Source organism: Aristolochia californica, unplaced genomic scaffold, assembly GCF_029961685.1.
Source record: "Aristolochia californica isolate CCGP_79_NKW_82.1479 unplaced genomic scaffold, dmAriCali1.0.hap1 SCAF_12, whole genome shotgun sequence".
NCBI lineage: Eukaryota > Viridiplantae > Streptophyta > Magnoliopsida > Piperales > Aristolochiaceae > Aristolochia > Aristolochia californica.
The window spans coordinates 20,608,090-20,632,041 of record NW_027181793.1 but is presented as its reverse complement, the minus strand read 5'-3'; the positions used below and the strand labels follow the sequence as shown (position 1 = coordinate 20,632,041).

Below are 23,952 nucleotides of genomic sequence, written 5' to 3'. Positions count from 1 at the left end.
AAAATTCTAGATTCATTAATTAGATAATAACTAGATTTTGATAAGTATGAGGGATAGCACTGATATTATCTCCTCATCCACTTAACATTGCAAAATTTCACTTTAACAAGCTTTATTAAATATCTAAATGCTACCATTCATGAAATGTAAGAAAGATACGAATATATAGTTTTATTGCCATTTGAAAATCTAGTTCATCACTTTCTTTCAAAACAACTAGATTTCAATTGTACCTTTTTTCTCGATATGACTATTTGACCTTAGCCTTGGAACTTCCACTCTCTTTTTCCATGGTAATCCTCTTCTCCACAGATTTTGCCTTTACATTAGTCCTCTTGGTGATATCATCAAGATCTGAAATCGTCAAGTCTGAAATGTTTCTCCCTCCAAGGCACTGGAACATTAGGATATCAATTTCAATTTCCTTATTCTTCTGGTCTAGCTTCTTCAAATTTTTCTCAAGCTTCGCATTGGATTGCCTATAGAATCCTTCTTGATCTGACATTTTCTTGCAACGATCACTCTCTGGAAGGCTTTTAAATTTTAGGAAAGTGTCTGCTGCATCTGGGATAGAGGGCCATACTTCTTGTTCTCCCTTGTAAGGGTTGTCGAGCACCACAGCTACCTCCACGCTGCAAAGGGTGCTTATTTCACTAACCTTCTTGATCAAGCCTCTTTTCCTCTTCATGAAAGTAGTCTTCCTTCTCACATCATCCGCAATCCAGGCAAGAGCGACCTTCTTACGAGCCATTGAAGATGACGGCAAGATGAGAGTAGGTAGAATAGGAGAGCAAGATGTCTTGAACTTCCATTTCTTTAGAATATATAGAAGTAACCAAGTCTTGGCAAGGTACATTTAGTGGTCAAAATGGCAAAAAAAATTTATTGTGTGATGATGATTTTTCTATTTTTAAGTATTGAAAATATCTTCAATGGCCAAATATGAGCTGGTACTAATTAACATGAAGCTACGTTATAGTCGTTTTTTTCACTTTGACAGGTAATCATAGTCTTTATTTGAGTAGCCATTTAGGAAGGTAGAAATGTAAACAAGGAGTGGATGCTTTCACATATTTTTGGAATCCAGCCACCAAAGGGAAAGTGAGCCCCACCTCATTAATGGGGTCCATTGCTCCCTTGTATGGGTGTTGATGCTAGGGGTAGCATCAAACCGAGCGGGTTTTTGAGCGGTTTGAGATCGGCTCGGTTTTTGGTCGGTTCGATTCAAAATACCTGGATCTTGAACCGAGTTCGAGGTCTGGGATCAACTCATTTAAATTAACAAGCTGAGCTCAACTGAACCTAGGTTCGTTTCAAAAGCTTGCGAGCCGGCTCGTTAATTTAACTAGCGGCTCGGGATTCAGGGGAATCGGGACCGGGGAGTCAGGACTGGAGAAGACAGAAGAGAGTCGCGTCACAGGACTGCGGGAGCAACTCCTCCATTCCGTCTCCTCTAGCATGGTAGCATGATTTTCTCAAGGAAATTGTGGATTGGAGTTCAAAATCGTTGTTTGTCAGGCATCGATTCATCGGAAATGGGGGATTTTGGTCTTCATATCCCCCGTTCTCCCTCTCCCTCTTTGATTCATCACTTTTTGTCTCAAACTCAGTCATCTTCGATTTCTTCGTCTATGATTTCTTTATCTTTTATCTTCTTCCTCTTCGATTTCTTCATCCGAAGTTCTTCCTCGCTGACGAAAGTGAAGGTCTGACGGAAGAGGTAAGATGGTTTATTTAATCTTCTATTTTTTTTCGTCACCGACCTAACCCTACAAAAGCTCTAGCTCTCACATAGCTTTATTAGTCAGGCCCATTTGATTTGTCCATACTGTAATGTAATGAACATTCATCAGCTCGATTTGTTTCTATTTGATCATCTCCAGCATGCGATTGATTAGTTGAATAGGTGTTGTGTTCTGAACTTCCTTGAGATTCCTCTTGTAAATCAGGTTGCCTAGCTTGATTTGTTTCTATTTGATCATCTCCAGCATGCGCTTGATTAGTTGAATAGGTGCTATGTTCTGAACTTCTCTGAGATTCCTCTTGTAAATCAGGTTGCCTAGCTTGATTTGTTTCTATTTGATCATCTTCAACATGCAATTGATTAGCTGAATAGATGTTGTGTTATGAACTTCCCTGAGATTCCTCTTGTAAATCAGGTTGCCTACAAATGTAGAATCCAATCTTTAGGACAGCAGTCCAGTGCTAGAAAAGTGCTTAAAAAGTTTATGACATCCAGTTACCTCATTAAAGAGGAGATGTTGGGCTTCCACTTTTAAAGTCTTCTATCAAGTCCTTAAATTCATCAAGTAGAATGTCCATTTTATGCTATCTTGTTTCTCCACAGTTCACTTTCTTCAGTATGAATCAAGAAATCTTGGAGTTCCTGTTTTTTATTTCACATGATTACTTAAGTTTCAGGGTTCAAGTTACTGATTTTGTCTCATGGAATGGGTAAATGTCTCTTTTACTTTGCAAGAAAATAAGTGTGGTTAGGGCGATTATCACCTTCTAAGCAATCTTCTGACTTTGGTTGGAGTTGTCTGTGTTGACTCTTAGTGCAAGTGAGCTAAGGAGTTCTTCTTGCTGCATTAAGGCCATAATCTTTGGGTCATCCTTTCTAAGAAAGGTTCCTTGTAGCTTATTACTCGCAACTGTTTTAAAAAAATTGGTTTGTGGTGGAAAGTTATTTCATGTGCGTTGTTGTGCTCATATTCTGAACTTATTAGTCAAAGATGGTCTTGTTCATATTAAGGATATTGTTGATTTTCAGAACTCCATCCTACCATCATTGTATGTGGACCTATGGGCCTTCTCTGTGATCTATGGGCCTTGAGCCCATTTTCTATATCTCTTGGATACATGGGTCTTCCTTGTTCTTATGGGCTTGGGCCCATCTTCTAACACACTTGAATATGTGGGCTTTCCTTGGTTGTGTGGGCTTGGACCCTATCTTCCAACATTCCCCCTCAAGCTGGGGGTGAAAGAACAACACGAACTCCCACCTTGCTGCAAATGATGTATAAAATCTTGTTTTGTATAATGTGGCACATCTTCCAACTCTCCCCCTCAAGCTGGTGCTCTCGTTCATGAGGCCCAACTGGCATAAGAAAATTGAGAGTAAAATTACTTCAAGTCGTATGACATTGCTCTTTAATTCTGTCAATTAACTCATGCTGGATGTTTGGCACACTCCTATCTTCTATAGGTAGTGGGTCTATACACTGTTTGAAAGTGTAATAATAAAAAAAAGTCTTCCATCATCGTGTCCCTCCACAGGACAAGGACTCTCAAGTGGTAAGAGTAATAAATGCCAATTCATGGGGTTATAACATAGAGTTAGTAATAAACTCTTCCATGGCAGTGAAATAACATAGATGTTCTTACGGGTAGTGGTTGTAGTAATAAGCTCCTTCGTCACTGTGATGTAACATATATTAAGGCCACCTCTTCTTCAATAATAATGTCTCATCCAGTGAGACATAATAGCAACAGCTATAATGGGTTTGGGCCCATATAACACGAACCAAAATAATCCATGTAAAATGACCCATGAAATAATCCAATGCACATATCTGTACCAAATAATATGCTAACTAAGGAATAATCTTTCAATTCTTTAAAGTAATAATCTAGCCAGAGAAAAAATTTATCGAGACACTTCGAGTCAAATAGTAGACCAATATATCCGAGTCACTGCAGAAATATGTATAAGATTTATTCCAGATACATATACCGATGCATAAAACAAGTGGCCTGAGTAAGATTGACCCAGACCAAGTCTCGGTCCAAGTTGACTCCGCAGGAGCATCCTCGGGTCAGCAGAACCGTCGCAGGGTGAACTCTCTGGTCCCGGTCCGAGTTGGGCTAGCGCTCAATTAAACCAGTTTCCTAAGTTAGGAAACGTTTAATTTTTAAACAGTGTCTTCTTCTTCACGCGGCCTAAGGACTCGGCCGTTGGAAAAAAAAATTTCTTTCGATTCTGGACTCTTTCATATATCATCGGAAAGAATCGGGAAAACGTCTCCTTCTTCCCCACGGCGCCGAAAATCTTGGAATATCTTTGTCTTCCTCACGGCGCCGAACAGCAAGTCTGTAGAACGTAATCTCGGCAGAAACAAAGTCTCAACGTCAAGCAATTGGCAATAGTATCTCTTATTCCCCAAAAAGCGTGGGACAGCAGCATTGAGGGAATTTGATCCAGACCTTTTTGCTCTTCCAGAAACAGCAACAAGATGGCAGAGATAATTCCGCCCAGCTCGGTATGAATGGCCCAGTTGTCTTCTCCGACAACGGCAACGGGATAACAGAGCACCAGAGACTTCGGACGGCAACATATAATGAGCTTGAGTTTCGTCTTGACAGCAATTGGGACCTTCCGAAAATAAACGAATTGTCGTCGGAGTCGTCGGATGGCGACTTTCGAGACAACAACGTAAAATAATTTTCCGTCGAGTATTTAACCGTGGAGACGGAGAGAGTTAAACAGTGCTTTCACTGCAAACTCTTCACCCTTTGCTCTTCTCCAGTTTTCTTATTTCTGTTTTCGTATGATACCGACAAAGAGAGGAGGGCCGCTGAGAAGAAGATCGCGAAAGCCATAAAGAGAGGAGGAAAAGCAATCGTCTTAGATGGGCTAGGCTTGAGTACGGAAGCAATAAAAACCAGGGCACTATTAGGGAGAAAAAACAACTAACAACATTATGAGCAAAGGAAAATATAAAGGGAAAAAAAATAAGGGGTTTCTTTGAATCTGAAAAAGATGGATGAGAGTCCTGAAAATCATAGCTCTGATACCATGTTGATTTTCAAGACTTCATCCTGCCATCATTGTATGTGGGCCTATGGGCCTTCTCTTTCATCTGTGGGCCTTGAGTCCATCTTCTATATCTTTTGGATGTACGGGTCTTCCTTATTCTTATGGGCTTGGGCTCATCTTCTAACACACTTGAATATGTGGGCTTTCCTTGGTTGTGTGGGCTTGGGCCCTATCTTCCAATACTTCCCCTCAAGTTGGGGGTGAGAGAACAACATGAACTCCCACCTTGTTGCAAATGATGTATAAAATCTTGTTTTGTATAATGTAGCACATCTTCCAACATATATATTTGAGAATGTGCGTGAGAGTGTAAAATTCATAAATCTGTCTAAGGCTAGACTTCACACTTTTTTCTGAAAATGTACAACAACTAGAACCAGGTGAAAAGAGGTTATTTATTGATTGTCCAACTCGTTGGAACTCCACTTATGACATGTTGTCTTCTGCATTAAAATTCAAAGATGTATTCTCTAGATTTAAAGTTAGAGAACCAACTTATGATTGTTTGTCCAGTCTTGATGAATGGGAAAAGGTTGAAATGGTGTGTGAGATTCTAGAAGTTTTTAATGTAGTTACTAATATAATTTATGGGAGTGACTACCCTACTTCTAATTTGTATCTTAGTGAGGTATATAGGGTAAAAGAAGTTCTGAATTTTCATTCTACAAATGAAAATATAATGTAGTTACTAATATAATTTATGAGAGTGACTACCCTACTTCTAATTTGTATCTTAGTGGGGTATATAGGGTAAAAGAAGTTCTGAATTTTCATTAGGACAATGGTTAGTAGAATGAAAGAGAATTTTGAGAAGTACTGGGGTGAATGCAATTTATTGATGGTTGTTGCTTCAGTTTGGATCTAAGGATCAAATTAAGGTTGATTGAAATGTGTTTTCCAGAGATATATTCTAAGGAGGAAGCTACGATGAATATAAACTTAGTCTGACGCACCTTATATGAGATCTACGATGAATATGTATCCCTATATAATGTGGACATTAGAAAGGAAGAGATTTCTTCATGAACTAGCTCTATGGGTGTTTCCACAAGTCGTAGGTCATATTCTTCATCAAGTTCAGGTTGGTCAAAGTTAATAAATTATGTGAAACAAGTGGAAGTAGTTAATTCACCAAGGTTAGAATTGGAAAAGTATCTTGAAGGTGTATATATTTGTGAGAAAACTTCACAATATGATTTTGATGTTTTAGAATGGTGGAAAGTGAATTATATGAAATTTCGGATATTATCTAAGATAGCAGTAGGCATCCTTATAGTTCCCATATCCACCGTAGCTGTAGAGTCTACATTAAGTGCTGGTGGTAGAGTAATAGACTCATATCGTTCTTCCTTGGCACCAAATACAGTTCAAGCTTTGATTTGTGACAGTGATTGGGTTCGGGTTCTTCACGGTGTCAAGAAAAATCTAAAGGTGAATTTCTTTGATTAATTATTTATTATGATATTTTTAGTATATTTTTTAGTTTTATCTATTAAAATATTATTTTATGATTACATCCTAAAAAGAAGAGTGTAGAGATAATGCTACCAGTTACATGAATTTTCATGTTTTTCTCATCGTGGTAATTTTAATATTTTTAACTACATTAAATAACTAGTAGTGGAAGAGTATTTTTTTATCTGACAATAATTAATTTATTTTTTTATTTTTGTCATAGGTGGAGATTTTGCTCATGCAGGGACGTATATTATTTTCTAGCATGAAGAGAAACAATTATATTTTATAAATTTATAATGGATTTATAGTTTTTATTTTGGTGATTGTAAATTGATATTGATATTTCATTTAATTTTGTTGTGTTTGATTATTGTATGGAGTTTTTAGAGTATTTTATGAAGTGTATGGAGTGTATATACAATTTCATGCATTGTTTATGGAGTGTATGGACAAATTTATGGAGTGTTTATGGAGTGTATAAATAATTTTATGCAGGTATTATGTATATAGATTATGCCCAATTTTAAGTAGAGGTCATGCCCAATTTTATACAAGTATTATATACATAGATTATGCCCAATTTTAAGTAGAGGTCATGCCCAATTTTATGTAAAATGTATGCATAATTTTATATACAATTTATTTGATATGTATTTTTTGAAAAGTTTTAAATGTATGTTGAAACTCGAGCTTGGCTGGAACTCGATTAAAATTATTGGGCTCGAGCTCGATAACAATTTTAGGCTCGAGGCTGGGCTCGGCTTGAGCTCGAGTTCAAAATATTTAAATCAATCTCGGCTCGAACATAGGCAGGTTCGAGCTCGGCTCAACTCGATGCCACCCTTGTTGAGGCTCAAGATTCAGTTCCTGAATTTTGATGATAACAAACTCAAACACTTAACATTAGCGTATGAGTGAAAATTTTGTAGAAAAGAAAGGAACTTCAGACATTTTTGAAAAAGGAGTTGACTCCTTATGTTGGAACTGAGCCTTCCAACACGAAGGAAGAGAAAAAGGAGTAAAACTTCGCTTATAGTGAGTTTTTTTTTCTAAAAGAAGTTGACCCCTGAATACTTATCTCTGTAATAGAAGAGTTGAAAAGAAGAAAGGAGTCTGTTGAATTTATGAAAAAGGGAAATAATTTGTTGACTTATTTAATTTGAGTACATTGGGCTTATATTTATAATAGAGGAAAAACATAGAATCATAATAAAATTAAACTATTCTAATCCCAATTACCCCCAAGTAGAATTCCTAATCATAGTCAAAGTAAACAACTACTTAAAAATAAATCCTAGAACAATTAAACAATTCTTACCAAAGTAGAAATCTGAATATACTAAATTTCCTCCTTGGCTGCAACACCTTCCCATGAAACACCTTTCCATGAGAGTCATGTAAGACTCTTCTATACTTATTGTTCAACACTCCCCCTGAAGCTAGACTTCGTAACTCTAGTCTACAAAGAAAAATATTATTGGTTTTCAACCTTGGTCTTCATTCCTCATTGACTAAAAAAATTCTTCATCAATGTTAAATTTTCATCTTATGTTTTCCCCTTCCTTGGATATGTTAGCCACATAAAAAATTACCACAAGATGTGGAATAAAATATCTATTTGTTGTACTTCTTCTTCTACTTCCCCCTCAAATTGGAAATAAAAATGACACAAAGACCTAGCTTGGACAAAACAAATATGGGAGAAAATTCACTCCTAGCCAAATGATGAAACTCCATACATCAGTCTGAAAAAAAAAATATACTCGATTTTTATTGAGGAAACAAAAGGTCCAATTTAAGGGCACAAAAAGCAATTACTCACTTATTATGGGTAGCTCAAACAAAAGTCACCTCTTGGATGAAGCTAAAAGATTTTTCTTAAGCTAGATATTGGTCGATAAGTGATGAACATAAAAGATGATAAATGGAAAAAATTATAGAAGAACACAAAGATAGTAGCACTCATACTTCAAACGTTTACCCAAAAAGTAAAAAAAGAAAGGTTTGGGGGAAGCTCAAGGACAAATAAAGACAATAAAGGGAGTTGAATAAGAGAACTTGTATAGCCTAAGAGCTAAGCATAGAAAATTAATAAAATAAAATAGAAAACTCTAAGATAAAACATCGTGAGAAATGTAAACTTTGGAACCTTGAAGGAGCATAAAATCTTGAATTCCGCAAAGCAACATACTTCCAACATAACCATTGAGCCTTTAGGCATTGAAATGTCTCTCTAGAAACATAGGATCGAGAAATTACTTGTTGGGTTAGAAACTGGACTCATAGAGGTTTAATTCTCCATATAAAGTCTCATTCTTGATATCTTAAAACTCCTTGAAAAATGAAGCATTTTGTTGTTACTCAAACCTTCATGAATCATGATCTGAGTAAAAAAAAATCTGGAATCCTGAAATCATTGCTCTGATCCCATGTTGATTTCAGAATTCTATACTATTAAGATCTTCAACTGAGAGTGTTGGAGAGAAGAAGGAAGAAGGGGAAGAGATGTAGAAGAGAAGTGAGGACAACTGAGAGAGAAAGAGAGAGACGTGGTCACGTAGAAGAGAGAAGAGAGGGAGAGAATTAGGGTTGTGGAAGATGTACAAACCGTCCCCCTTATCCTTTATTTATAGATGTCAAGAGTACATAAACTACAAGTATAGCCTTCACCCTAGAAAGAGTGATGAAAAGACTAAAAACATATGATATTTACAATAATGACACCTAAGATTGTCTATGTCTTTCAACAGTCCATAAGACTATAATAGAAAGAAATTCTAGTAGTTCTCATAGGAGAAATGTGACAAAGGTCACAACATCATGCATACATAATGATGTGTGTTACCAATCAGAACCATTAGCCATTATGCATTTGAATGCTCAACTAGAAGATCAAAGCTTGAATGAGGTGAAGCAAATTTGGATTCCCAAGGGAAGCCTAAATTTGTCTTTGAAAGTTGAAATGGCGGGACCCAAACAAATTTGGGTACCCAAGGTCACTTAATCTTTGAGCAAGGAGGGACATGAATTGTGAAAATTTGATGTTCATGTCAATTTAAAATTTTCTTAAATGGGACTTGGTTTTGAGAATTGAATTAATGATGGTTTCATCATTTAAGCTATGTATCGATCCTTGTTTAGTTTCTGTAGACTTGTTCTATGAAAATCAAAATCCCATATAAACTAGCAAACTAGTAACCATTAGCTTAAGGAACATTAGATTATCATTGTCTAATGACATGTAAAGAAAATATTATGTTAGTTTCTAACCCAATCTGAACTTAGTTGACACATATAGAAATTAACATTTGCTTTTATTAAGTAAGGTTGTGCATGTTAGTGGTATTTTGATTAATCTTGATCCATACTTCTTTTTGAATTAAGTGGTTATGGTTCAAGTGTTAACTCATGTCAAGTTGGACATTCTGAACTCATATTTTGAAATCAATGTCCATCTTAATCATTACATGGGATTCATATGAATCCACCCATGCCTAACTAGAATAAGTAGCCTTCAAGGGATAAGGCCTACTCACTAAGACATAGAAGAGAAACTCTTAAAATGAGTAGCTATCCTTGTTCATATGTTAATGCATTCCTGCCTTCTCTTAGTTTCAAACAAAAATACATATTTGAGAAAGGATCATGCATTTTGTCTTTTGGAGTGTCTAGAGAGCATATGAAGTCACTCTTGGATATTAGATACCATCTACCTTATGGTGTTAGTGGTTGGCTTTGGTCCTCAATTGGAAAACAAATATTTTCATCAATCATATAGATAATAGTTTGGTGATTCCAATGATTGATCCGATAAAGGTAGCCTTGGGAGTCAAATCAATTACCCAAGACTCCGATAAAGGTAACGAATCCTTGATTCGTTACTTTGGTGCAAATCAGTTTGGTATTCCAAACCAAGAAATTCTATAATCTACACTCCAAGATAGTTGTTTTATTTTCACCACTTAGCCTAAAAGTATATTGGATTGATTTAGAGTATGCTAAGACATATGAAATAAAGCAAGCTTATTACTATTCAAGGACTTAGGTTAAATATCAATTAATTGAGACCTTGGAAGCGATGTGTCTCCAATCTCAAACTAAATGTAACAGTTCAAAACTTTCTAGTTTGAGAAACTTGAGCAAAATTTAATATTCAAATGATTTTTGGAGACAAATCAATGCACGTTGTATTATGATGATTAACAAGCTTGAATTAACTTTATCTCATCAATAAAGCTGGAAAGTGGTTCTTGTGGAATTTGTTAAGCAAGTGTTGACTCCCTTCTTGATTTTGATGATAACAAAACTAAATTGAGCTAACAATTGCAACTCTAGCATTTCAAGTGTATTTTCTTAAAGAGACACGAAACTCAAATGTTTAAGCAATAAATCAATAAAAGCTTTGCAAAGACCTCGAGCTTCATGGAATATCCAAGTGTTCTTAAAGAAAAAACCTTCAAAAGAAGCGAAAATTTGAAGACTAGAGTTTAGGAAATATTGAAAAATGTCAAAACTCAGTCTATTTAAGGGAGCAACTCAATCCTTCCAAAACTTAAGGTACAATGTAAATATTGGAGTTTTAGGACATACTTGCATTCGATCATGTTTTTATCAAACCATACATATACTTCAAACATGTTAGAATCACTTAGGATCTCAAATTTACTTTAAAGATTCACATAGTGAACTTGCACTAGAATGATCGATCAACCTTTGCCAATGATAGATCAACTAGAAATGCACAAGCCAAAAATATAAAGCATGAACAATCAACCAAGGTCGAATGGTTAATCATTTAAAACATGGCCAAATAGTACTTTAAAGCATGATGGATTGATCGATCAATACTGTCCAAGCAAAGCAAAATTATATTGATTGATCGATCAACCTCCAGAGATTGATTTATTATGTAGAACTTAGCCAACCAATGAAATAAAACAAGATTGATCATAGTAAAGTCATTTATCGATCATACATGTTATGAACTACTAGTAGGAATTATGAATGATCAATCTACATACTTCGATCAATCAACTTAAAATGGTGAACCCAATGGGACGATATTGATTGATCATATTATCGATTAATAAGTCAATTTTTGACAAAAATATAGATGTTACACAAGAATGATCGATCCATAACTTTACAATGCTCAATCAATGTGATATCATTTTTTCTTTTTTTTGCAAACAGGTAAAAAAGATCTAGTTTGGCTTTAAAAACTTATAAATACCCCCACCAGACCTCCCATTGAGATGTTAATGAACTTTTATCAACATTCTCTTGAAATTCCTTCCTACATTCTATTTATAGAAAGAGAGAGACAATTTTGCAAAACTCTTCCATACCATTCTCAATCCAACTCTTTGCATACATATTAGTCGGGCTCCTATATATTCCATTGTGCATCAAAGGCTGGAGGCTTGGAACTCTCAAGGAAAATGTCATCTCTCAAAGTTTTAAAGGTTATAAGTTTTACCTTTCTTTGTAATTTTTTATTTCATGATAGGTTTATCTAGAACCTTGTTAAATATAGATAGAAATACTTGCTAGAGTTGGAATCTAGCTAATCTCTAGAAGAGATTAAGTTGTTATCATGCATTTGAGCATACACGTGGCTCGAAGGAGAGCCAAAATCTCTTCCTTGTAATCCCAAGCTACTAGAGTAATTAATAGTAGAATTTCCTAAGCAATGGCTTTTGGGCAGTGAATACCAATAGGAGAACATCGATAACAAAACATTTGATTGTTGAGAAGCCACCTCGGCCAACAGAAATTAAGTTGTATTTAAAAATTAAATATTCCACATTTACTAAAAAAAATTTATAACACTTGGTTTCAGTTTAGTCGAGGATTGAGAAATTAAATGAATCTAAAACCTTAACCTTAGATTTTTTACATTGTGCTACTTGTGTGAACTTTTGAGAACTTAAATCCATAGTCATAAGTTCAAACTTAGAGCATATCATTCCCACAACAAAGTGAATTTAATCAACGATATCAAAAGTCAAAAAATTAACTACTTAGTTGACAATCATTGATTTGCTACTCTTGTTAGTCATGATGTTTGGATATACTTGGGTAAACTATTATTTAGGTATTTCTCTAGAATTAGAATAGTTACATGTTGAGGGAAATGTTAGTTTGTTAGAGAAATAAAACCTATGAAATTATGTGCCTCTATACAAACTAATGAAGCCTAATGTGATAGGAATGGATTAGGACCCATTTAGAAGAATATTAGAAAATCTTTAGGTCCTACTACCACTAGAGCCTATATAGCCAAAAATTGGATTAATTGAGAAATCATAGATATGTGGCTACTTTAAACGCCTTTTTGCCTAGTTTATGAAAGTATATTGAAAATTTCATATGCCAAGAACATGAACAAATTATTGAAATCACTTGGTATAGGTAAATTAGGCTTACATGGCCATTAGCCTTATTTGGATAGTAAGAGCTAATGAGATGGGTGAGTTAGAAAGGACAAAACTTGATCAAATGCAGTGAAACCTTGTTATTAAATATAGAAGGAGAGTTTTTGTTTTTTCAAAAAAAGTTATATTGGTATCAATTATGTAGTTTATGTAAGCATATGTATAGTCGATCAATCTATTAGTGTATATGTACTAGCATTGGGTTGATCCCCTTCAATTACATAGAGAGAATGAATATGATCTATTTCTAATGAGACTATTTTAAAATAACTTTCACTAATCTTGGGTCATGTGAAGCTCTTTATCTAGACATGCTGAATGCAATGGTTAATAAAGGACTCAATGGCACAACAAATTCAGGTTCATCACCTGGACACTGGAAATGTCACTAAAAAAGGCATAGTGGTAAGATTGATATAGTTTATCTAAGAAAAGAATTAGTCAACAATGAAACAAAATAAATAATAATATTTAAGCTAGATAAAATTGCAGAGAATTCTACTCCCATGATTTCCTGCTAAAACAAACAGATAAAAATTGTCACAATACCGGATCCAACTTGACAAGATTCAAAAAAAGCTGATATTTTTATAACAGATATTGTATAGAAACAAGAGAATAAGATTTTGACAAATAGAACTAAATGAGAACTACAAAATTGAATTACCGGCTTTCAACCGATAATTAGATTCTAGATATTGTATGGAAACAAGAGAATCTTGCTTTTAACATATCGAACTAAATAAGAACTAAAAAATTAAATTTCTAACTTTCAAGAGTTTGACACGTGCTCGTCTAGGTGTGCCACAACAATAATTAACCACGTTATTATGAAAAAAAGGAGCTTACACATTTTATGGAAAGATAATGTCTAAAGAGAGCTTGATCAATCCAAGTTCATTGTAAGATAGGGTTTCTAGAAACAAAAAAAAAAAAAAAAAAATGTAGAACCTCTAGATAGGTGGTCGCCATGGGTCTCTTGGGAGGAACCCATTCACTCCCATATTTTGAATGCCCTTTTAGGGGACCAATCTCAGCCTCCTATTTCGGAGCCTCTAGATTTTTTTTTTTTTTTTGTTTCAACAAATCTCACCCAGTTCCTTACAAGTATTATTTTCAGATCATTCATCCGACCTTAAGCTTATTGATGACAATTCTAGATTTGGATCATGGGCGATTTTCTACTGATTCAAATATCACCTGAATATCCATGAGTGAAGTCTTCAGCATCAAATGGCTTCACAACACCGGCGCCATTGGATGGTCCAACATGTTCATCAGGGTTCATGGAAGTCTGCTCTTTAAGGAAGTCGACCAGTGGAGGAAGCCTGCGGCTGTTATTGTTGCTTCCAATCCCTACCTCAACAGATGGCTGCAGAACCAAAAGAGTCTCCTTGGCTTTGAGATCATCGATCATCTCCTCTAATGCATTGACCTTGTCGTCGATCATCTTGGCCAAATCACTAAGCTCTTGGTTGTTAAGACCATCGAGGCTTTTCCCATTGAGACTCTGATACAATAGGGTATCCAGGTGAATCTCTTGGTTTCCATTCGCTAACTTCTTCGCTTGTTCGTCGAGTTTCTCTATCTTTTTCCTGAAAAACTCTTCCCGGTTCATCGTCTTCTTGCTTTGTTCCATCTCGGGAAGAGCCTTAAACTTTTCCAAAGTGCGGATGGCATCAGGGACGGACGGCCAGATATCAGGCTGTGGGTTGTTGGGGCTGATGGATACAACAACCACCTCCACCCCACAGAGGATGCTCAGTTCACTCACCTTCTTCATTAAACCCTTCGTCCTCTTCCTGCATGTCGCCCTCCTCGCAGACTCGTTCAATATCCAAGCAAGCTTCACCTTCTTGCGCGCCATGAGAGGGGCAGGAAGAGGCAGATGATCTGCAGTTTCACGTTTGAGGTTTGTCTTGAATGGATTGAAAGGTCGCTTGGCTGTGCCTTCCAGAAGGAATCATGAGGAGATAAATATCTGCATTAATCTTGAAAAGGTGCCAATAACTGGCGTGGAGGTGTTCTAGAGTGGCCATTGGACTAGTTAATTGCACAATAAATGGAGGTCTACTTTCTTTAGGCTAGAAAATCTCTCTCTCCAAATACATTGTTATGTTAATGGAAAGATAAAAGTTCAGTTATACAAGCTGTTCCTTCGTCCAGAAAGCACGCGCAGAGACCAGTTAACCTCATGAGGAGTGCTTTCTTCTTAGATCATTTACAATGGGTCAAGAGGTTGACTCTCACAAGATTACCTTTGTTGCACTCGAAAATAAAAATTTCCATTAGGATGAAACCTTCCTACTTCCAAAGAAATAATTTTTCCAAAAAAAAAGCTTATATGTACGAATATCAAACTAAGTTGTCTTGTTGCACTCTTATACCTCGTGTAAAAGTTGAAATTGAGGCTCACGATTGCCCTAAATTAGTGAATTTTGATGGTAACAAACTTTCCTTGTAACATTGGCCTATGAATTAACTTTTGTAGAAAAGAAATGATTTTTGAAAACGGAGTCAAACCCTCAATAGGAATCAACTCCTCAGACGAAAGGAGTCTAATCCTAGTAACATGAGAGTCCTAAAAAGAAGAAAGAAGTCAGCTCCAAACGTAGGAATTGACCCCAAAATGCAAGCATAAAAAAAAAGGAGTCGGACCCTAGTTACAAAAACTTTTGAAATAAAAAAGAGATCAACCCCTGTATTGGAGAACATAAAATAGGAGTCGACTATATGGGAGGATTTGACCCCATCTGAGTGGAAAATAATAAAAAGGATTCAACTTCACGTAACAGAAAAGAGTTGAACTTAAGCATAGGATTCAACCCCATGTTGTAAAAAATTCAAAGTTTTTAGATGTTAGATCCAGATTTGGAAGTTGTAAATCTTCAAATTTTGCAAGTGAGCTACTAACATATTTAGCAATAAAAATAGGATTTATTGATTATTTTTTATAATTTTTGGATCTAGTTTTCACTTGTTTTTTCTAAAATCCAAAATTAGTTTTTTTTGTGTTGGGAATTGTGTTATATATACCAATCTCATCCCAAACTTTGAGACATCCTTTCCTATATGAATTCAAAAGGTCCCAAGTGCTCCCATAGTGATTCGAAGGTTCTAAACCTTCCAAAAGTTCAAGAAAAGGTTATTTTGCCAAAGGTTTTCATTGAAAGCTAAGAATTTTTTAATATATGATTTAATTACTTGGTTTTTTATTGGTTGAAGTTTGTTCACTGATTTTCATATCATAATAGGCCCTCATTTTCATATCATAATAAACCCTAATTTCAATATCCTAGTCTCTTATGCTATAACCAAGATTCATTGATTTTTGCACCCAAACAAATGGCACTAGTTGATGGTAAATTAACTATGTTCACTACATAGAGATTCCTATTTCTATGCCCCTCTAGAACTAGTTCATCATTTTCGTTCTTTATTAAGCATTTGTCCTTTTCAAATAAAATATTATTTCCTTTAACACAAAACTGACTAATGCTATGTAAGTCATGCATCAACCCTTCTACATAATACACATCGGGTACGAAAGAGGTTGAGGTACCAATTTTACCTATTCCTTTTAAGTTACCTTTGTTATTGTCTCCAAAAGTTACACGATCTCCATCTTTGGGATTGAGTTCAACGAACTTGTTCTTATCCCAATCATGTGCCTCGAGCAACCAATATCCAAAAACCAAATATTTTTCGGTGCCTTGGATCGGAGACAAACCTACATCATGAAAAGTTTGACCCTTAGAGATTCACTATATGTTGAGTCCTTTTGGGATGATTTTTGAAGCTCTAAATGATCTGAGCTTCCAAATTTGTTTGCCCAAGTTCTGATGGGTTACCACAACTTATTCGATTGATTTTGGTGCCCAAGTTTTTTATGCGATTTTCATTCTTAACTTTGCACATGTGGCCATATTGACTCATCTTATTCCAATAGTGGCATCTAATATGAAGAATGGGAGAGAACTTCTTGATTTTATTTTTCTTGTTCTTCCCAACTTTCCTCTTGGGTGTGAATTTGAGAGATAGAAGCTTGAGTTGTTGCTCTAAGTCTACACTCTTCTTCTCAAACGTAAGTCTATCCCATGATAGCTTGTCTATCAATACACTTTGTCTTGAGGCATTTGCTATATAGCTTTCATTCGCCTCCTTCAATATGACAAATTCTTCCTTGAGCTTTGCAATCTCGTGTAATTGAGCATTGAATTTTTTCTTTGTATGTTTTTAGAGTATGAATAGACTTTTTTAAAATTAATTCAAGTTAATTTTATAGTTCGAGTCACTTACCACTTCGGAAGTGGTAGACTCATCATCATTATCTTCAATTGTCAAGAGTCCAACCGCTTTCTTCTTCTTTCAAGTTGATAGACTCTTCATCCATGACATCCCAAGCTGATATCAAGACCTTCTTCTTGTTTTTCTTTGGATCTTTGCTTGTAGAAGGGGTTCTTCCTTCAAGGTTTAGACAATTGTTCCTTCTATCTTCTGGTTTCCCACACTCAAAACAAACATCATCTTTCTTATAAAATTTGTCATTTTGAGTTGCCTTTTCTAAAATTCTTCTTTTTCCTATAAATTCTTCGAAGATGTCTAGTTATAAAACATATCTCATTAGAGTTTTCTTCACTAGAGTTGCTTTCAATACTCATCTTGGCCATAAGAGCAATCATTTTTCTTTTGGGTTAGTCTTTCTCAACATCTTGAGGTTCCATCTCATATGTGAGAAGGATTCCTAGTAGCTTTTTCGAGCTTATAGATCTAAAGTTCGCATTACGAATAATGGTCTTCCTCATGTCCCATGACTTGGGAAGTGCCTTGAGAAACTTGTTGTTTTGTCTATACAAGGAAATCTCTTCTCCTAGGATATTCAACTCATTAATTATATGAGTGAACCTAGAGTTCATATCAGCTATTGACTCACCTAGTTTCATTTTGAATTCATTGTATTGGGCTATCAACAAGCTAATTCTAGAGTCTTTAACTCTAATGGTTCCTTCATGTGTGACATCTAATTTTTTCAAAATGTCCTTGGAGGTCTTACATGTGGAGACCCTATTGAACTTATTTGGTCAGACACATAACTAAAGGTTTATTGCCTCATAGTTTGTCTTGAGCCACTCTTTATCTTCCCTAGTCAGCTCATTGAATTCTTTTGCAACTGGAATGATATTTTCAAGCTTTTGAGGCTCAAAAGGATAATTCTTGGTTACATGCCATATGTCCCAATATATGGATTGAAGGAATAATTCAATTCTTACCTTCCAATATCCATAGTTTGTTCCATTGAACAAAGGAGAGTGGTAGGTGGATTGTTCTTTGGGAAGGAGCAATTTATCTTGAGATGTCATTTAATATTTTTTAAAATCAAGTGGATTTTGATTTCAATTAAGTGTTTATCCTGCTCTGATACCAATTTTTGGCCTAGATAGCTTCTCAAGATGGGGGAGGATTGAGTATTTCAAATTAAAAGCTATGTAAGGTGTGTAAATAAAATATTATGCAAATTCATAATTTCAATTGAAAATAAACATTTATACACCATAAAAAAAGAATAATTTTTTTATCGATGCTCTCCTAATGGCATTCACCACCCAAGAACCCTTGATTTGGAAATTCCACTATTTTAAAGCTCTCATAGCTGGAATGTACACACTAAAAATTTTGACCCTTTTTAAGCCATGTGTTGCTCAATATACGCTTTTACAATCACAATCTCCCCGAGATAATGGTGCTAGATTCTATCTCTAGTTGGCTCTTTCTATCTAGATTGCATAGGTTCTAGATGAATTTTTCATAAATTGAAAACAAAAGAAAGGAAAACTTACACCCTTTACTCGGAGAGCTCCTTCTTCTTGAGAGATCCATGCTTCCACTTCTTTAATAGTACAAGATGGAGTGGAGAATCTTGTCTAGAATGTAAGGCAAGGAAAGGAATGGAAAGAGGAAAGGATTTTGCAAGGTTAAGGCTCTCTCTTTCACTATAGAGGTCTTTTGAGAAGTTTTGCAAGATTCAGAGTAAATACTCACAGGATTTTCCAATAAAAACTCATTAACTTCTTTATGTATGGTTTGGTGGTATAACTTTTCCAAGCCAAACTAGTCATTTTTTCTTGTTTGCAAAAATTGTACATTGATTGATCGTTCATTGTAAAGCAATTGTATACATGCATTGTATGACATAAAGCTCCATATTCACTATTGTACTAAAAAAAGTTTAGGAATACTCTCTTGTTAGATTTAGAATCCTATGATAATAAAGTAGTTAATCACACAAGAAGGAGAAAGAGAGAAAAAACGAGAGTGAAGTTGTAAGAGAAGAAAAACGAGAGAGGGAGAGAGAAAAAACGAGAGTGAAGTTGTAAGAGAGAAGAAGAACGAGAGAGGGAGAGTGTGAAAGAGAAGAAGAGAGGTAACGAATTTAGGATCTTATGATAATAAAGTGTGAGTACCTACTCTGATACCATTAAAAACTTTAGGCTCCCATGAATGAATAAATGAGAAGTGCTTAAAAGCGCTCGAGACCAACACCAAGAGAGGGAGCCAAAGTGGATGGAATTTTGAATGACTTGAATTAAATGAGTGAAGTGAGTTTACATTGTTTTATTTAGTTTTTCAAAACTAATAAAAAGACCACTCATGTCCTCATGTGTGGTGTCATCTAGGTGTCTTGACATTTTTATACAAATCAATTTGATCTTCCTTCAATCAATGTGTTGTTCTTTCATTTCTTCTCCCATGATTCTTGGATCTTGATTTTCTCCTCTTACGTGATTGATTTGGCCTTGATTCTCTCCCTTTGATTGAGTGATTTGGGAGTATTTTTTTATTAATTTGGGTAGATTGTTCATGATTTGTAGGAGATCTTGAGTAGCTTTACAAGGTTTTAGTGGGGCCCTCATGTGATTGTAGGAGAGGAGTCTTCTAGATTCGTGCATGGGTGAGGTGGACATCACCTTTGCATGGTCTTGCATGGTGACATTGCCTCCTTTGTCATGCTTTCCTCTGCCACCTTTACATGATTTTGCATGGTAGATGTATCCTTCTTTATATGTCTTTGCATATAGATGTTCCCTTGCATAATTGTATCTTGTTTTGCATGTCTTTGTATGTTGATGTTCTCTTGTGTAGGTTTAGATTGCTTAACTAATATGACAATCCAGTATAAAAATTGATTACCCCAATCCTAGGATGAATATACCAGCAATTTCAACAACATTATTAATTTAGATTTCAAAATTAAAGCGCTTGATAACTTAGAAATATTGGCAATATGCGAAGTTTTTTTTAAAAAAAAACTATCAATTGATATGAAAATTAAAGCCTAATTGATATGATAGTAAAGAATTGAGCTTCCAAAATTTAGAAACCAAGTATTTAAATGAGATCTTAAAATCGATGTTTATAAATACATAGGTTTCAATGTGAAATTCTACCAAAAAAATACTTCTTGACTCTTAACGGCACTAGCATTTCGATAAAACACTTGGGAGCACTTGGGAGCTTAGAAATTCATGTGAGCAAGCATGTCTTGAAGTTTGGGCTTAGTTGATATATATAATGCATTTTTTATGTTAAAAAAAAAAACTAGCCATTATAAGTTGGTAAAGTTGTTTTTTATATTCGATAAAAATAGGTTATTTTTTCTCAAAATTATGGAAAAATAATCAATAAATCCTATTTTTGCTACTGAAGGTGTTGGTAGCACTTAAAAAACTATGAAACTTGTAGCCCTGTGAGTCTACTTCAGTTATTATGAACAATTGAATTTCTGCAGTAAGTTGAATCGAGTGCCAAGGATTCGGATCTATTCCTTCCAATAGTATGATTTTGCAATCGAATCCACCCCTCAGTTCCATTGCTTAGACTTTTACTTGCTACAATGTTCAAATCCACCCATTGGTTTGACTCCTAGAATGTATGTCTTTAGTACAGGGTTTAAATCCATTTTTAATTCCATAAATTTCTATAACTTGGATTAGCATCCTTCTTCTTTTCTCCACGAACTTAATAATTTGCATCTTGTAACTTGTGTCCGAATCTTTCCTTCCTTATATTCTTATTTCAATCCTTTGATTTGAATCCTCCTCCCTAATGGTATGAAATCCAAAGGAAGGTTTGACTCCATTTTTAATTCCCAAATTTTCTGCAAGTGGAATTCACTTTTTTTTTTTTTTTTTTCAAATCCACTTTTTAAAAATTCTAAAAATGTTTTCTTTTATGTAAAAGTCTCATTCAAGAATTAGTGTATGTATTTGTTATCATCAAAATTCAATTACTCGGAGATATCTCATAACCTTTCTGTTGAAACCATTGGGCTAAAAGGCTCGAACCTTTTAGGAAAACAACCCCTCGGATCTTATACAAGGACTGGCCCGGTCGATATAAACACAAATTCCAACACTCCCCCGCACGGGAAAACCCGTGGACAAATTCACCGGAAAAACCCGGGACAAATTCACCAGAAATACCTGGGACAAAATTCGGTGGGAGCGGGACTCGAACTCGGGACCAACCTGCTCTGATACCATGTTGAAACCATTGGGCTAAAAGGCTCGAACCTGTTAGGAAAGCAACCCCACAGATCTTATACAAGGACTGGCCCGGTCGATACATACACAAATTCCAACACTCCCCCGCACGGGAAAACCCGGGACAAACTCCTGGAAAAACCCAGGACAAATTCACCAGAAATACCTGGGACAAAATTCGGTGGGAGCGGGACTCGAACTCGGGACCAACCTGCTCTGATACCATGTTGAAACCATTGGGCTAAAAGGCTCGAACCTTTTAGGAAAACAACCCCATGGATCTTATACAAGGACTGGCCCGGTCGATATAAACACAAATTCCAACACTTTCTTTTACAATATACTCTATCAATCATCGGGCTGGGCATGAAACTGAGATTCACGAGGACTTTTCCCGTGAATTATCGGGTGAATGCAGAGATTTGTTAGCCCATCCAGCAGATTCAATCAAGAAAACAATTATCTAGTTTGCGTTTCTGACATGCACCCAGTTCCAATATGTGTTCGTGACTGTATGGCGGAGGTTATCTGTATTTTATTCAATCCACTCCAAAAGAGTAAAGCGGTATACAAATTGTATCTTCCAAATTGCATCACTGTCGCAGAAATTTCAGTTGTCCTTTCTTCTTTCTTTATTGGGACGACGACTGTAAGGAATCTTGCATGAAATATGAGAACCCAAGAAACTGAAAACCAAGTGAGCAAAGGGAAGAATCACGCGGATAGGAAAAAAACTTTTAAAAACAAACCATAACTCTGATTGTTTTGGGTACCCGAGACTGCAAATTTTAGTAGAACCAAAGATAGGAAGTTGTGGCTTTCACGTACAGATCACATGGATGAACTTAAATTCGAGCAAGGTGGCAGTCCTCTTCAGCTATCTGTCTCCATCTTCTTTCTGTACGAGATCGAGATGAAGAAAAAAGCCACACATCATGTACTTTGTTAGTTGAAGCTTTTCAATCCTCTTTTCTCCTGTCACTACTGAAGCTATATTAAACGCCGACACCTTTATTCTTCCTCTGCAACGCTTCTTTCTTTCTTCCTCATGGCGTCTGCGAAGTTTGTTCTGACAACTGCCTGGTCTCTCACTTTTGTTTCCGCTCTAGTTAGCAGTCTTTTGGGCGTTGCAGGTGGGCAGCTCATGGTGAGATTCTACTCTTCTACGTGTCCAAATGCGGAGGACATCATCATTTCTGTCGTCTCTGACGCTGTTCAAAGGGATCCCACCATTGCAGCAGCGCTGCTGAGGTTGCATTACCATGACTGCTTCGTCAGGGTCTCTGATCTCTCTTTCTCTCGCTTTCTCTCTGTATATTGCTTATCAAAGACTTCATAAATTGGTTTAAATTTTTTTGTAAATTTCTGATGTTGATCAGGGTTGTGATGGATCGGTACTCATCAGAAGGCCGCAGGCCGAGATGGAATCACCAAATCATGCAGGACTACGCGGATTCCAAATGATCGAGGATGCAAAGACCCAATTGGAAACCGAGTGTCCTGGTACCGTCTCCTGCGCAGACATTGTAGCATTAGCCGCTCGAGACTCCATTGTTCTGGTACATGCTCCAGGAAGTAAAATAGTCTTTCTTTACATTTTTGCGATCGATAAATTTGAATCTAAAAGTGAAACCAGATTGGAAATTTACTGTTATAACGCAATTACCTCCTGCTAGTGGTTGCAGAGCAATGGACCAAGTTACCAGGTTCCGACTGGTAGACGAGACGGCCGGATTTCTAACGTTTCAGACGCCGATAACATGCCGGAGGTGGAGGACTCAATCCAAGAGATCAAGGCCAAATTCTTTCAGAAAGGGCTTTCCGAGAAAGATTTAGTTCTTCTCAGTGGTACTCGTACAACTAAAATCCATTTACACTATAAAATTCATAGAACACAATCCATTTAGCGTAATTATGTGACGAAAACTTCAACTTTCAGCTGCACATACCATTGGAACCACTGCATGCTTCTTCCTACAGAGAAGACTGTACGACTTCACCCCAGGCAGTGGTTCCGATCCATCGATCAACCCGGAATTCCTACCGGAACTCATGGCAAGGTGTCCTAAAAACGGTAACGTCAATGTCCGGTTAGCCCTCGATCGGGAAAGTGAGTTCAGCTTTGATGATAGTATCCTACGAAACATCAGAGATGGATTTGGAGTAATTGAAACAGATGCTAAGCTTTACGATGATGAATCGACAAGAACAGTGGTTGATTCCTACATGGGATTTGTAAGTGAGGTATTTAGACCAATTTTTGAATCAGATTTCACTGAATCAATTGTGAAAATGGGTCAGATTGGTGTGAAAACTGGTTCCAGGGGAGAGATAAGGCGGGTTTGTTCCCAGTTTAATTGATTATTACATGAACAAGTGCGTTTTTTTTTAGTGCAGATGAATACTGTATAATAACTTCTATAGAACTGAGCTTACAGAGGTTAATTTTGTCACAGCTGGAATGGCATCTAACTCTCTAAGGCAATTCACCTCTCATATTCTGAATGCTAGATTGCTTTACCATCTTGAATGCTCCTCCATATCCTGGAAAGGTATATCTCCTTGGAGACTTGTCCTTCAAAAATTATTGAAGGATAAGTAAAAACAGACCAAAACGTCGTTGGAATAGGATTACCCCTTCTCTCTCACCTATGTAAAACTGTTCTTGACCACAATATTATCTCATCAAGGGAAGAAT

At 36.1% G+C, this 23,952-nt stretch overlaps 3 protein-coding genes across 3 annotated transcripts; 1 reads left to right on the top strand and 2 right to left on the bottom strand.

Moving 5' to 3' along the window:
* Positions 1–250: 250 nt before the first annotated feature.
* On the bottom strand, positions 251–856 carry LOC137946679 (agamous-like MADS-box protein AGL80). Its single transcript, XM_068793002.1, has one exon. The coding sequence runs from the start codon at positions 854–856 to the stop codon at positions 251–253; it is 606 nt and encodes a 201-aa protein (XP_068649103.1).
* A 16,552-nt stretch (positions 857–17,408) lies between these two features.
* On the bottom strand, positions 17,409–18,074 carry LOC137946678 (uncharacterized). Its single transcript, XM_068793001.1, has 2 exons — positions 17,823–18,074; positions 17,409–17,762 (listed from the first exon to the last, which is right to left on the bottom strand). The coding sequence occupies exons 1-2, from the start codon at positions 18,072–18,074 to the stop codon at positions 17,409–17,411; spliced, it is 606 nt and encodes a 201-aa protein (XP_068649102.1).
* A 3,592-nt stretch (positions 18,075–21,666) lies between these two features.
* Positions 21,667–23,677, top strand: LOC137946677 (peroxidase 43-like). The gene is made up of 6 exons (XM_068793000.1): positions 21,667–21,903; positions 22,033–22,154; positions 22,245–22,533; positions 22,634–22,813; positions 22,940–23,102; positions 23,194–23,677. Exons 1-6 carry the CDS (start codon positions 21,667–21,669, stop codon positions 23,613–23,615), a joined length of 1,413 nt encoding a protein of 470 aa, XP_068649101.1. The 3' UTR covers positions 23,616–23,677.
* Positions 23,678–23,952: the final 275 nt, after the last annotated feature.